General features: G+C 37.3%; 1 protein-coding gene across 4 annotated transcripts in view; it reads right to left on the bottom strand.

The window, feature by feature from the left end:
* Positions 1–16,228, bottom strand: part of LOC100017675 (ceruloplasmin) — a 68,347-nt gene that overhangs the window by 13,389 nt on the left and 38,730 nt on the right. For all 4 annotated transcript variants that reach the window (XM_056808292.1, XM_056808293.1, XM_007502059.3 and 1 more), the window contains 7 exons: positions 15,813–16,023; positions 13,049–13,188; positions 11,719–11,847; positions 7,830–7,936; positions 5,239–5,455; positions 4,507–4,646; positions 30–192 (listed from right to left, as the gene is read on the bottom strand). In XM_056808292.1, the coding sequence (XP_056664270.1) occupies positions 30–192; positions 4,507–4,646; positions 5,239–5,455; positions 7,830–7,936; positions 11,719–11,847; positions 13,049–13,188; positions 15,813–16,023 (1,107 nt within the window). The remainder of the gene's footprint in view (positions 1–29; positions 193–4,506; positions 4,647–5,238; positions 5,456–7,829; positions 7,937–11,718; positions 11,848–13,048; positions 13,189–15,812; positions 16,024–16,228) is intronic.

The raw sequence follows: 16,228 nt of genomic DNA, 5'->3' as shown, positions 1-16,228 counted from the left end.
TTACGTCAAAACTCATTAGTTATCATTACCTTTATTTTCAAGCACAGTGTAGGTAGTTTCCATTCCAGCATGAATGTGGTCAGCCACATGGCAGTGAAGTAGCCAAGTTCCTGGCACATTTGGAAGCATCTCTACTGTTTGGAATGTCCCAGGGAAGAGGTCAAAGACATCAGAGCGATACATTCCTCCAAGCTTAAGGTAAAAAAAAATAATAATTCAACCATACCTATGAGAGAATTCAGGATCCAGTAAAATTGCTGAAACCATCTTGGAGGCCAGCTGGGTGGCCTTAACTTTATAGCCAGCACAGTTAATAATAGATGTGAATTGGTTGTGATGCAGTGAACATTTATTAAGCATCTACCATATGCCAGGTACTGTACTAGGTGAACAGAGATGGAGGAGAACAGTTGCTGCCTTCAGAGAACTTCCATTCTCTTGGGGTGAAGCAACATGCATATAGACAAGTGACCTGAACCATTGACATTTGAAGGAAGTTCATCCTCAAAGCCTTTGGGCAGGCATATAGAAATAAATAACTTCTAAGTTAAGTAGAGATAAATAATTTTAACTTGAATAGAAATAAATAACTTCTAACCTAAGAAGAAATAAATAACTTCTAATTTGAGTAGAAATAAATAATTTCAAACCTGAGTAGAGATAAATAACTTCTAACCCGAGTAGAGAAAAATAACTTCTAATCTGAGTAGAAATAAATAACTTCTAACCTGAGTAGAAATAAATGACTTCTAACCTGAGTAGAAATAACTTCTAATCTGAGTAGAGATAAATAACTTCTAACCCGAGAAGAGATAAATAACTTCTAAGTTGAGTAGAAATAAATAATTTCTAATCTGAGTAGAGATAAATAACTTCTAACCTGAATAGAAAGATGTTTTCTTTTTACCACTACATTGTAAGAAAGGAGTAGAAAGAAAATGAAGATGGATGATAGAACTCAATGCTACCTACAGGCTCCATTCTCTCCTTGTTTCTTTAACCCATATACCCTAAAGAGTCAGGTTGGTCCTAAGCCCTTCCCAGCCCGCCATTTTATTTGCTCATGCTCCTCTCCTGATCCAAGTCACTGAATGCCTTTTAAAACTTATTCTGGGAGAAAGAGTACCTAATTGGGAGCAAGAAGATAATGAAGTCAGAGAATGAGTTTGCAGAAGTGTCCCAAATGGGGCTGGTATAAGTTTAAGCAGAGTGGTTGTTGGTGTTTCAAAGAATGGTTGAAATAAATTTAGAGGGAGATATTGACTATTTTTGAAATTAGGTCAGAGCTTAGAAGTGGGAGTGAGGTCAAGGATAGCTACAGAGACAGAAGCCAAGGTTTTGGCTGACACAGCCTGGGAGTTTTCCACTTGGGAAACAGCTCTTTGAATGGACAACAAAGTGAACAACAGAGCAGAACTGAGGATGATTGCTGAACTACAATTGCTTCATTTATTACAGTGTAATCGGTTACATATTTTGTTTAATCATGCCACACCGGCAATTCCACTTAAAATGTGGAATACACAGAAGATATCAACAAGTACAACTACATGCAAATCCATTGGACATAAATAGATAAAGAAATATATATATATGAAGCTACTTATCTCATCTATATATACACACATATAGTTGTATGTAAATATCTCTGTATATTTCTATGACATGCATAGTTTTATATATATGTAGTGTGAATATATGAATATTCCAATGCAGTTTCAGTTTGTCAGTTGCTAAATTTGTAGTTATTTGGGGGAGAAGATACACTTAAAAATTGCACTTACAGGGAATGACAGATTGATTGGATGGAAACGTGATTTTTTTCCCCAATTAAAAGGGAGAACAGGAAAATTTTAGATTACTTTTATTTCCCAAAAGAATAAAAGTCAGTAGAGTTGGAATGTATTTTACCCATCGGTTGTTCACTGCTTTTAAACAACCCTCTTGAAGATACCAAGAAGCCCTGTTATCAACCCTTATACTGGGACTCTCAGTTTGAAGGAGAATCCCAAAGGGCTTCCAAAGAGAGAAAGGCTCATTTAAAATCAGAAAGCAACTGAAAAGTAGGTAAAATTTAATGTTTTCTGTGAAGACCATGATAAATTGTGCTAAGAAAAAAAGAAGTGAATGTTAGATAAGATTAAATAGAGCACACAATTTTGAGAAGCAACAAGATATGTGTGTATATCATTCACTCTTGAATGCAAATTACTTTCATTGGCCTCTTGGCCTGTTTTCTGATTTTAAAGACTTTTTGCCCTTTTTGGAGTTTTGATTCTAAAATAAAAACTGAAACACAGGAAAGGCTTGTTTTACAAGTCAGACTCATTCCTTTCTTTGGGAATTGATAAATATGAAAATTCTCAGATATATAGGACTTTAAGTTCTTTGAAGTTTCAGATGTGAGCTCTTAATTTGATGTTTGATTTTTCACCATTTCAACTAGTTGTTAAATTATATTAAGATCTGTTCTGTAAAAGGGTTATAACAGAAACAACTAGGGACCTTTGTAAGTGATGAGCCTTTTCTAGAAGACCCACCTTTAGAACTTTGTTCAATTGAGACCTACTCGAGAATGGAACCATGAGTTGTTTCCAGAGACCATATGAATATCTAAGACATCTGAAACTTAACTGGAGTTTAAATTGATATTGAGAGTGGGATGCTCAGGGTCAAAGACACTTGATCATTGTGTTATCTGGAAGACATATAAATTCCCAGTGCAATTTTCTCTGGAAGACTAGCTTACCAAAGGAGACTGCCCCTAAGGGGCTGATAATTTTTATCAACATGCTGATCACAGACAGCAAGGTTTTAGTCTGAAGCACCAAAGCACTTCTGAGTTATGGAATCCTATTCCTGTCTTGCTACCAAAACATGCAGATAAAGAAAGCATGAGAGGCTTAGTACCTTTGTCTGGGTTATTTGTAACAGTCAACCAGCACCAATAACAATCGAATCTCTCATGGGTAGCCTTGTAAAAATGCTGAATCTTGTAATCATTGCTTATCTTTGCCCCATCACTAACTTAATTCTAGTGGATGCTGATCGAGCCTGATCATATTAGCTTACTTAGATGGTGATGCAATGGAGACAAGGGTCTATAGAATCAGAGGGGAGAATAGGAAATGGGAAATTGATTCCCTATATTATTTGTATTAATTATTAAGAATTATAGAAAAAGCTGGGTGCCTCATTGGATAGAAAGATAGGAAATCTTGGTTCAAATGTGTCCTGACACTTCCAAGCTGTGTACCACGGGCAAGTCACTTAATCCCAATGATCTAGACCATTGTTCTATGTTGCAACTGATATTAGTAGTGGTTCTAAAGCAGAAAAAAAATTGTAGTAACTCATTGGAATAAAGTAATTAAGAATTAAAGTAAGTTTTCAGTGAATAGACCTTAGTATAAGGTAGTTTTGACTCCTTAGTCAAGCCTTTAAGACAGTTTGACTTCTTTATTAGAATTTAATTTCCTTATTTCTCTGGGTGACAGCCTGGACTTAATGTCTCCATGGCATTGTGAGGCCATGTAACCCAGAAGGAAGGAAGAAAGAAAGGAAGAATGAGTTGACTTGGTCCTAAGATGTTCTGCCTGGTCATAAGCCTGGCATCAGACCCCTCTGATATAGGGGGTTTCCTGACGCTGGACTTACAGAAGGCAACTCTTGTTTTCCCCATTGTCATGGGTCCTGGAGATCCCCTCTTGTGAGTCGGTCCAAATGTAAGCCCGCCATTTTTCTGTCAGTTCTCCCTTACCTCTGATATAGACCAATTTCAGTCTTAGTTGAATTACCATCACAGAACTATCTTTAGCACTTCACATATTGAAATTTCAACTATATAAAAGACTACTCTGTTGTCAGATATATCAAAGCTTGAGATTCCTCTTTATTGCCAATTGCTAGGCTTGCTAATAAATTGTGTAGAACTTTGCCTCAGTTTCTCTTTATGGCAGATTTTTAATGTGACAGTTTTAAACTTATATGTATGTTTTTTATCTCCCCCCCCCCAGTAGCATCAATCAATCAATAAACATTTATTAAGCTCTTATATTCCTGGCATTTTGCTAGATACTGAGGATACAAATAAAAAAAATGATTCTGTTCCTCCCCTCAAGAAATCTCCATTTTGTCATTGAATAAACTTGAGGATAGAGGTGACCTTGTTCTTCTCTTTGTATCCCTAAGACCTAATACTGTGCTTTGCCCACAGTCGTTACTTAATAAATGCTTTTTAATGAACAACTATGAAAAAATATCATAAGTGCTTTTTTTTTAGTTGTAGAGTGGACTGATTGTTATGAGAGAAGCTTCTATAGCTATTAAAATGTTTGGTAATCTTTTAAAATAATGGTTTATTTTTTAATTAAAGTATTATTTGATTTTCACTTTTTTATATATTTAAATAATTAAAAATCAGTGGTTTTGGGGACTCTGTCACTTTTTTTCTGAATCTCTCATTTTTTAAACAAAACAAAAATTTTTTAAACAAAACAAACGTACCTTATACTCAAAGCTATGTCCATGGAAGTGCACAGAGTGGAGGTCGATTTCATTGCCCATGCCCATCAGAAACCAGTTGACTTCATCTCCAACGTGCATTGTGAGGCCATGTAAATTTCCATACACTAGTCCATTAATCGCTAGAAAAAAGAATAGTTCATCTTAAAAAAAAAAACAAAAACACTTCCACCTCATTTCTAACACCAGAAAATATTTTAGGTGTTTTACAGAAACTATAAATGCTGAAATAATGTGTGTAATATTTTCTAAGTCATGTAGTTTGGGTATGTGGTAAGTGCTTAGAAAAATGTTTTTTTCATTCATTCATTTAGTTCATGAGAAGGCAGTTGATATTTTTAAGAAGTGGTAAGACAGGCAAGGTCAGAAGGAAATGATTGTAAACATGGGATCTCACCTAGAATGAAAGATAGGACACTGGAAGAGAAGTCTTGGAAGCAACTGGAGTTAACTCCTGCAATTTTATAGATGAGAAAACTGATGAAGAGCAGTTAACTGATTGGCCTCCAATCACAAGGCTAGTTTTGCCTGAGGTCTTTCTGACTCCCAAGGCCAGTGCTCTAATGGAATTCTAATCAGTGGCAAGGAGAAAGGTGGATGGGGCTCATGTAGGTAGAGCATTAAATACAAATTATGTTTCATGGACTTCAAATTGATAGCATATGAAGAAAAGGAAAGGAGAAAATTTTATACAAAAAAAATGACAAGTCCTACCATGCATTTTGTTGCTTTCTATAAAATCTTCATCTTCCTTGTTTACTTTTTCTGGGGCAGCAGAGTATTTTTGGATATTTTCATCTAAATACCAAGATTCATTTTCATCAAAAACTAAAAATAGGAGAGAAAATTGGAGTTTCTTTGTGGCCCCAAACACAGCTGTCTTATGTCTTCGGCAAATAATCAGAGGACCAATTAATCCACTGTAGAGATCCTGAAAATACAAATCAAGGATTAACTTTAGTAAACTTCAATGAGTTCATCAGTAAGCATTTTATTAAGCATTTACTATATGCCAAACACTGTGCTGTGTTTGCAAAGTGCGATGTGGGATGCAAAGAGAATAATAAAAACAATCCCTTCTGGGGGCAGTTGGGTAGCTCAGTGGATTGAGAGCCAGACCTAGAAATAGGAAGTCCTGGGAGATAAATAATTATGTGCATACAAAATACGTAGAGAAGAGCAGCCATGTGGCTCAGTGGCTAGAGAGCCAAGCCTAGAGATGGGAGGTCCTGGGTTCAAATTTGACCTCAGCCCCTTGTTAGCTATGTGACCATGGGCAAGTTACTACTCCCCATTACTGAGCCCTTACTGCTCTTCTGCCTTGGAACCAATACTTGTATTGATTATAAGACAGAAGGTAAAGGTGAAAAAAAATTCATACATGTATACAGAGGAAAGCTAAAAACTTTGTCATCTTTGTAGCATAACTAAAGATTTCAAAATACTTTGTCTTACCAACAACAATTACCTTTTCCAGTTGTTGCTGTTTAGTCTTTTCAGCTATTTCTGATGCTTCTTGACCCCATTTGGGGTTTTCTTGGCAAAGATAATGGAGTGGTTTGCCATTTCCTTCTACGTCTCATTTTAAAAACAAGGAAACTGAGGCAAACAATTAAGTGACTTATTCAGGGTCACCCAGCTGGTAAATGAGGTTTGAACTTGGGGTTTTCCTGATTCCACGTCGGGAACTCTTATCTGCTGTGCCATCTAACCATAACAGTTAGTCATGTGTGGCTCTTTCTGACTCTATTTGGGGTTTTCTTGGCAAAGATAATGGAGTGGTTTGCCATTTCCTTCACCAGCTCATTTTCCAAATGAGGAAACCGAGGCACACAGGGTTGAATGACCTGCCCAGGATCACACAGTTACTAAGTGGAATGTTGAATCCTAATGACGCTGTATTTGTTTCTATCACTAATTTATGGAGCAGTTAGCCCCTAGCCCAGGGTCCAGAAAATCAAGTTTCAAGATCCTACCCACCCTCTTTTTTTTGCCCAACTGTCTTTAGTTTTAGATAGTAGATTTTCTGATCACCTGTGATGGTCATGTCAGGAAACAGTAAATACTGTTTAGGGGTGATTCCACGAACTGTGGGTCCTGTTATTGTTCAAAGCTGGGTTTATGGAAAGAAAAACTGAGATGTGTCATTAATCTTTACTCTGGATCCTCCCTTGAGCTTGTTCTAACTGTAGAATGCATCTTGAGCAAGTCTATATTTCGTACTTTAAAAAATGAATTTATTGATGCCTTTTAAAAAGCATCAGAGTCATTATTAGATGCATTATCCCTGCTGCTTCTCCCTCTCTCCCCTTCTCGTATGTGTGCCATAGTCTGTTCTCATCATCTTTGATTTCTTTTCCAAACCGGGTCGGAAGAAAGCCTCGTCATCTGTCTTCTGGGACTCCCTAATGATAGTATACGTGGTATTTTGCTTCATTTTTAGCCATCTTTTCTTTGGCATCACTCTAATCATTTGGTAGCCAGTGTTTGACACAGTGCTTGGTATACAGTAGCTGCATAATAAATGCTAATTGACTTGACTTGTATATTTTCTTGGTTTTGTTTATTTCAAACTAGGATTCTTCCAAGTCTTCCCAAGTTTCTCTGAACTCCCGTTTCTCTTTTATTACGCCACCACATTATTCCACGTGCATTCACGTTCCACTGATGGGCACATAGCTATCTGCTTCCAGTTTGTTGCTTCCCACCCTTCTCCCCACTCTCAGCCCCCACCAAAAAAAAAATGCTGCCACTCTGATAATTTGGGTGAATGTGGGACTTTTCTGTCCTTGGCCTCCTTTGGGGCAAGTTCCCAGTAGGGATGACCGGGTTAAAGGTCTGTAATTGTTATTTATATAGTACAATGGAATCATCTCTGGCCTTGAAATGTTTCGCCGAAAGTCGGCGATTGTTTTAATTTGTTACCACACTGGTCCTGTGGTGTAGCCTTGAGATTGTTTATCCAAGGCCGGAGGTTTCTGTACAAGTTGCTAATACATAGTTTCCTTTGCTGATTCCTCTTTTGATTTGATGCTGATTTAAAAATACAGTTTTATGTCTTTTATAGCAACTTAAAAAGAAAAATGAAATATTTGATTCATTTTTATTTATGGGAATCATCCTGTTCATAACTATTCCTTTAATAAACTATCAAAGCAAAATGAATCGACCAGCAGCCTGTGCCCCTGGGAAATTAGCCTAGACCCGGGGCATGGAAAAAGGTTGATCCCGCCTTCCTTCAATTGTTTATCTATTTTAAGAAGATGTCAGAAAATATTTAGAAATAGGATGCAGATGAAACATACCTTCACTTGATCTACGGTTGAATAATAAGCCCAGGGAATGCAAGGAGAATCTTCTAATCCGGCGCCAGACCTTAGAGGGATTTCCCAGGTATAAATCTGTGTTTCACCTGAGTTCATTGAGCAAATGGGTGTTGAGTTAGATTGGTTTCATTTGTCCTTGGATAAATCATTGACTTAGTAAGTAGGATTCGATTAACTTCTTTTTTTTTTTTAAACCCTTACCTTCCGTCTTGGGGTCAATACTGTGTATTGGCTCCAAGGCAGAAGAGTGGTAAGGGCTAGGCAATGGGGGTCAAGTGACTTGCCCAGGGTCACACAGCTAGGAAGTGGCTGAGGCCAGATTTGGACTGGCTCTCAATCCATGTAGCTACCCAGCTGCCCCTCGATTAACTTCTATCCCTGTCATCCCTCCCCCAACAAAACAAAACCAAACAATAAAAAAAAAAATCTCCTACTCAATCCCAAATGGAATAGAAGTCACCTATTTAGTTTCAGCCTTGACCTTCTTTGGGGCAGCTAGGGAACAGAGTTGCATGACCCTGGGCAAGTCACTTAACTCAGTTTGTCTGAGTTTCCTCATTTGTAAAATGAGCTGGGGAAGGAAATGGTTAACCACTCCAGTATCTTTGTTAAGAAAATGCTAAACGTGGTCATGAAGAGTCAGATAGGACTGAATAGACTGAACAACAACTACCCCCTTAAGCATTCAGAATTAACAGGTTGTTGTACCTACACTGTCTTCTGGAATCAGGAAGTTTGCAAAATGATATTATAACATTTTCTTGATTTGGATAATAATACACACTTGTATAACCCTTTGCAGATTTCAAAGCACTTTTTGCACAATAACCCTGGGAGGAAGGGCAAGTATAGGGAATAAGTAGGGCAACATAATTCCCATTTGGTGGATGAGGAAATTGGGTCTCTGGATGACTTTAGGATGGCACCAGTGTCAGAACCAAGGATCTGCCCCCCTCCCCAGCTCCACTTCCATCTTAGAATCATCATGTATTGATGTGATATTGATACAATCAATACTGTGTATTGATTCCAAGGCAGAAGAGTGGCAAGGGCTAGGCAATGGGGTTGTGACTTGCCCGATCCCTAGCCACACTTCTGGACTCCACCACCAGTCTCCTTATCCATAGACTTCAAGGCCTCTCCTAATAGCTAAACTTGAAGTTTTATGTCCCGTTTCCTCACCACAATTTTGTGAAACAAAGAATGCAATTATCATTACTTCTTTGACTTACTCTCCACATGTGACCTTGGGTAGGTCAAGACCTCCTTAAGGGCTTTTGTTTCCTCAGCTATAAAGTGAAGGATTTGGGCAGGACGACTTTTGAAATCCTTTCTAGCTCTCGAACTATGGACTTCTCTTTTCATCTTCATCTTCCTCAGCTATAAAATGAGAGGGGTCAGACTTAGATGGCCTTTTCAGTGACTTCTTCCAGATCTAAATATTTTGCTTCTCTTAAGCCCATTAGAGATGGTGAGGTAACTGAGGCAAAAGTAGTTTAGCAGAAGTGGAGGTTTTTGTTTTTTCTTATACCAAGTGGGTTTTTCCTTTTCCTGACCAGCATTCTTTTCATCTTCCTTCACTTCCTAATTTTTTTTATCAGATCTCCAAAAGCTTCCTGCTCCACCAGAAATAGCCAACTGTTATTCTTCCTCCCCAACGTACTTCAATTCTGCCTTCCACATCGTGTCTCCTTCATTCAGGATCTCTTCCTCATATCCTCTTAGATTTCCTGGCTTTCTTAAGTCAACACTGACATACTACAGTTTGCTATTGCCATCGTCTTGGAGATTACCTTGCATATATTCTGTATATATTTTGTGCATGTCTTATTAATTATATTATATAATTATAGTATATATATAATATAAATGTAATTATATAATTAAATATGGGTATCTATATGTGATTTTATACATATACATAAAATATATATACACAAAATACATGTATACATAATATATATATTAAAATATATATATACATAAAATCACATATAGAATGTGAACTCCTAGAGGGCTGATTTTATTTTTCTTTGTAGCCCGAGAGCTTTGCACACTGATTGACAAAGGTACTTCTTGTTGTTGTTTGTCCTTCATTTTGGAAGAAGACCAGTGATATCACAGGGCAATGTCTTAACTTGTCCATGTTGGATTCAAGTGAGGCAGAGTTGCATGAACTTGTGAACGTCACTCCCCCTTCCCAGAGTCATGGAGGCTCAGTGGCAAGACCAAAGTCAGGATGATGGCTGATGGCCCAGATTGCAGGGAAGAATCTTGACATTTTTGATGTCTGACCAAACTCCGAAAGAGCTCTGCAGCGCCTGTTTCAGCCATCTTCATAGCCCCTGGAGCACACTGTTCTTATCAACTCATTCTGCTAGGCTATTCTGAAAGCATCTCTCTTGCGAGTTCTTGATGGGTCCTTTTCAGGGCTGCTCATCCATCTTCGGTGACCACCTGTCGCAGCTCTCACCTGTGGTTCCAAGAAGTAGCAGCCACATTCTGTTTAAAAATATCAGGCGTGGGGGCAGCTGGGTAGCTCAGTGGATTGAGAGCCAGTCCTAGAGACGGGAGGTTCTAGATTCAAATCTGGCCTGAGCCACTTCCCAGCTGTGTGACCCTGGGCAAGTCACTTGACCCCCATTGCCTACCCTTACCACTCTTCTGCCTTGGAGCCAATACACAGTATTGACTCCAAGATGGAAGGTAAGGGTTTAAAAAATATATATATCAGGCGCGCAGCCTAAGCCAGACGGAGGGTAACAGGCAGTTAGGGGGCTTAGGGGAGCTGCCCCCCAACAACCTAAGCAAGAGAAGGCTTCCCCCAATGATTGTTGAATGACTGATCTCTATAATTAAACCTTTCACATATAACCTCATCCTCACTAAATACTATAGATGAACGTTAGATCTCCCAAGTACCTTATTCGTGCTTCTGAATTCCACTCTGTACTTCCTAAATTCACTCCAGTTCAACCCCTTCCATTAATGTTCCATGGAGCTTTTACTCCATTAGGAGTCAGATTTTTATTTTTTCCCTTCAACTCCTCACTTGGACAGAAATCCAAATTACATGTCCTACTACTCAAACCCTGCCTTTTCATGGAAATTCTCCTAATCCACTGAGATAGAAGGCGAGCGATGGTCTAGAAGGCGAGCGATGGTATTTCATTTCCCACACTGCTCTCTTTCTCTTTTTCTCATCATTTGTAGTCCATGTCATGCTTTCAAGGGCACGGCTACTGTTGTCTCCCATCCACTTAGATTCATCGTCACCCTCCGGGTCTGGCATGGAACCTTTCTGAGGGACCCTCACATTCGAGGGATGACTAACCAGACCACTTCATCTCATCCATTTACTCATCTGTAAAACAGGGATGGTAACAGCAAGTCCCTCACAGAGTTGTTGTGAGGACAAAATGACATGACACCAATAAAATGTTTTGTAAAAGCAAAAGGACTAAGGGAGGTGTGTGGCGGCTTCACGAAGCATTCTTTGACCTTTTTATATCTTGTCCTAGAAATGAGGATTTCATACTTGTATCTGAAGGTTTCAAAAAATTGCTTTAAGCAAAAATAAAGGGTTTTTTAAAAAGAAAAAAATCAAAAGTGCTCTATAGCTGCTGATTATGTGAGAATAATGCCCATTACCCTAATTCTTTAACCTGGATCCCCTCATCAATCCTCTCGTTTCATTTATAAGGAAGTTCTAGGAAAATTCTTATATAATTATATTGTTATAAGTATAATTACATTATGTTATATATCATAATAATATAATGATATTTGCATCATTGCATTATTTATAATAATATTTTATAAAATTATCATAATTATACTATAAAATGCGTTCTTCCCAAATGATTACCTGGTTGAGTTGGAAATACCACAGAATTAGGAGTTTTCACCCCGTGGGCATGTATTGAGTAAGGTCTTGATGCCATATTTCTAAAGAAAATTTTAACTCTGCCACCAACATATCCAAGAAGTTGTGGACCTACAAGAAAAGGAAAAGAAAGAACAATTATTGGGGAAATTAAAATGCACAGAATACATTAAAATGGCATAATGGCAAAGTATTACACACCTTCTTTGATGGGTGGCCTATGAATTCTTATTCCCTAGTTTGCTTTCTATCTGAGACCGGAGAATTTAGAACCCAAACAGAATTAGCACTTTCCAGAAAATGATTTTCTTCAGAAATGGAGACTAATTGATTTCCTCTGATCCAAAGTTCTGGAAGACCTTTTCGAGACCTCAGGGGCCTCAGCAGGTATATAATCCTATCAGATCATTTCCTTGTTGGTTCCTAGGAGGAATCTCTATCTCAAATTAGGAGCTACCCCAAAAGCACTCTAGTTCTCTTTGCCCTGGCTCCTTTTTCCCTGAACTTAATAAGTGATCAGAAATCTCTTCTCTCTTGGTCATTCTTCTTTCCTGGGAGAAATCTACTACTTTTTTACTTGAAGGTTTAGTTTATTAAAAAAAATCAAGGATAATGGAGCCCATGGAAAACCCAGGAAGCAGGAAGTAGTTTATGAGTATTTCTGTTATTCATGGTCAACTTCTTCTAGGACCACTTATCAGAAATTATTCATTAAAGCTAATTTTGTTTTTTAAATCTACCATTGAGATCATGTGCTTTGCTTTTACAAAAAAAAAAAAACCCAAAAAAACATAAATTAACCCCAAACCAACAAAAAAGTATTTTGAGTACAATAAAATGCCATTTTCTGTCATTTAGAAGTATTGCATTTGTCATTGTTATTCAGCCATTCCCAACTCTTCGTGACCACTGGGACTAGTTTTCAAGAAATCCAAGAGATTTAGATTCTTCCTGTGTTTGCAAAGTCCCGTCAGCCATCATCCCAAATTCAAAGATAACTTCTCATTGCCCACTATAGTGATATACATTTTGTCTCATCTTTTGATATTGAATTAATGTCCCAGTTATCCATACACACAGTTCTTGACCATCTGCCCATTTCTTCTGAGAGTCAGATTTGGATCTTTGAAGAAGAGTTAATGAATAGCTAGGTCCTTCCAGTGTTTCAAAAGATGGATTTTTCTGGGGTGAGGGGAAGGGTTGGGGTTGGAGGGGAAGGATAAATATTAACCATGGCTCCCATCTGTGTGTAGCACTTTGAGGTTTGAAAATCACTTTATTATTTATTATATTTATTATCATGGTACAGTACCTAGAATTCCCAAATGTTCTTCTTCTTCTTCTCTTTCTTTTGGAGTACTAAATGTACTATCAGTGTATTGACAGTACACAGCTTTCTTGTACTTTGAACCTATGAAGAGCTCTCCTTTATCTAAAAATGCATTGGAAACACTTTAAAAAAAAAAAAAGGAAAAATTCAGAATTAGTTGGCTCAATAATTTTTTGAAAGAGAAGACAAATTTCAAGTTGTACAAGATTGGGTAAGGAATATAAGGACCTTGTCATCTAAATTTTTTATCTCCCCCCAATATCTGCCTAGCAGTGTGCCCTGCACATAGTAGGTACTTTACAAGTGTTTGTCAGCCAAATTAATTATCAACATAATCCTGTCAGAAAGAGAGGCAAGAGTAATCTTTTCAAAAGCAATATAACAGCTGAGTAGATTGCTTGACTAAGCATTGAGATATTTCACAAATGAAAGAGCCTGCAATTCTGTTTATAATTTATGAATGCAGCTCCAAGAATGGTACTCAGATGTTTTCTAAATACATCATCATTATGCTTTTCAAAAGTCTAAATTTCCTTCCCAATGAAAGCCTTTGTTTATTTGGCTCCTGCCTATCCAAGCATTCATTCTTTGTTCATTCATTATTTCAAAGATAATAATACAGGACTTCCACCATCCAGGAATTTAGAATTGAAAGGTGAGACATATAAATATATATATATATATATATATATATATATATAATATAAAGTAGAATTTTGTAGGCAAATAAGGAGAGTATAAATGAGACCATAAAAGAGAGAAATTCCTTCCCACTGGAGGAATGCTTGTACATACTCTTTCCCTGGCCCCAAACAGCTTTTCATCCTCATTCTACTAAATTGTAGCAACTCATGTTCATTTTTGATGCTTGTGAATGTGCATCATGAAACATAGTAGTTTTATTATTCAATAGATTACACAAAAATATCAACTGTTGATGTTAGCATACAGCCTTTCAATAGCCTCCCTTCTTGGTGAAAGTTTTGAAGTCTCCTGTATTTCCTTTAGGTATATTTAGTTGTCTTTGTTTATATAGCTACTTTTATTAGATTGAATTTCTAAAGGGAGAGCCTTATCTTCTCATGTCCTTGACTACCTCCCTAGAGCCTGTACAAGGAGACATTGAGATACTATGTGGTTCAAATGTGTCACTTGATGCAAATATTTTCTGATACTCAAAACTGAAAAAGATGGTTATTATTCACTTCATACTTTATGACTTTTTTCTATATTTTTGTTACAAATATTCCTTGGTGGCATTCCAAGGACTTTTCAAAGAACAAGTGAAATAAAACATGTGATTCTACCTGTAAGGATGGAATGGGTCAAATGATGCCCAGGCTCAGGTAGGATACTAGATCAGAAATCAAGAGCCTAGAGCACAAGACTGAATCTAATAAGATAAAATTCAAGAGGAGTAAATGTAAATTATTATATATACCAAAAAATTAGTTCCACAGGTACAAAATGAGGGCAGAGTGCCATGATTACATGAAAGTTTGTTTGAAAAAGACCTAAAGGTTTTAAAGGACCAAGAGTTCAATGTGAGATAGTCAAAAACAAGAACAACAACAACTAATGTGATCTTGGGCTGTATTAAGAACGATTCTTAGATCTTAAGATTCTTGTGATTAATAGAGATATAGTAATAGATTCTAGGAACTAGGAAGTGATGGTCCTGCCCTACCTGTCTATTGCAGACCTCATCTGAAAGATGGAGTTTAAGAAAGACATTGACAGACTGGAGAATGTCCAGAGGAGGGCAACCAGAATGAAATGAACTTGAGTCTATGTCATATGGCAATAGGTTGAAGGAAGTCTTGGGATAGTTTGACCAGAAAAGATAGCCAGACATGACAGTTTTCTCTAAGTATTTGATAGGTTGTTATGTGGAAAGTCAAATATACTCTGTTTGACTCCAGAAGACAGAGCTAGGGACAGTAGATAGAGGTTGCAAAAAGGCAAAATTTTGGCTTGATATCAGGAAAAAATTTCTTAACTATAAGATCTATTCAAAAGTGGAATGGGCTACCTCAAGATGTGATGGAACATCTAGTTCTCATCTTGGACGTTTTCAAACAAAGGTTGGATAAACATTTGCTAATCATGTGAAAGTTGAGATTCCTTTGACATCTGATTAGACTTAGGGACCAGTGAGGTATTTTACAACTCACATTCAGTGATTTTTGTGATTCTGTAGAGTGTTTTATACACGTATCAAATGTTTTGCTATTAAAAACTTCAGTTTTAGGAGTGCTTTCAAGGAAAAGTCTTTTTGTTCATTTAAAAATTAACAATGTGAAATTATTTTAGTTTCTTAAGGAAGAAGGAAAATGAATGACATTGGTTTAGGGAAAGAAGTAATTTTCAGCTCTCAAGAGGAGGGTGGGCAATAAAATATTTTTGACTAAAATTGTAATTAAATGAGAGGTCTACAAGGTGGAATGTGGGGAAAATTCATATGCTTTTGATGATAGATTTGGCCAAAGGCAAGACTCATGGGTCAAGATAAATGGAAATCTAGTTGATACACAATATTTCATAGTAGGAAAAATGAAAATTTGCCTGACAGAAAGTGGGAAAAGACATAGACCTAAAGTATAAGAGCAAGTAGGTCCATAGAAATTTAAACCAATTGGAGAACGTCAATGCTGTACTTCCTTAAATAAAATATCATCTCCCAAGCAGCTAAAAGGATAATACTTCTGCTCAAATTATGGGCCAAAGTCTGGAGTTGCCAAATTACTTGTGCTGTTCTTGTAAATTATGCAGTCCTTCTTCCCAGTCCCTGTTTGGGGAATAGTCCCATTCCACCTCCTTAGCAGCAATATAATAGACTTTCTCATGTAGATAGAGCGTTGTGTCAGCTGTAGACTTCTCACACTGTCTCACTTGGTATTTCTGTTTCATGCCTCCTGTGTAGTGGTCTGTTGTTACGCACTCAACGTCAAAAAGTCCTGAGAGAGACAAATAATAATAGTAATAATATTCACATAGTGAAGCCCATCCTTGTAGGAAGTACCATATGACAAGAAATGTATAGCTTGGTGTCCTGCTTAATCAAAAGGTCATGCTTTTCATTAGGGGGAAAAACCCCCAACAAAAACAACCCTTCCCTTCCCTTACATCTTAAAATTAATATTGTGTATTGATTCCAAGGAA

Source organism: Monodelphis domestica, chromosome 8 (genome assembly GCF_027887165.1).
Source record: "Monodelphis domestica isolate mMonDom1 chromosome 8, mMonDom1.pri, whole genome shotgun sequence".
In the NCBI taxonomy this organism is placed as follows: Eukaryota; Metazoa; Chordata; class Mammalia; order Didelphimorphia; family Didelphidae; genus Monodelphis; species Monodelphis domestica.
This window is presented reverse-complemented; position numbering and strand designations above follow the sequence as displayed.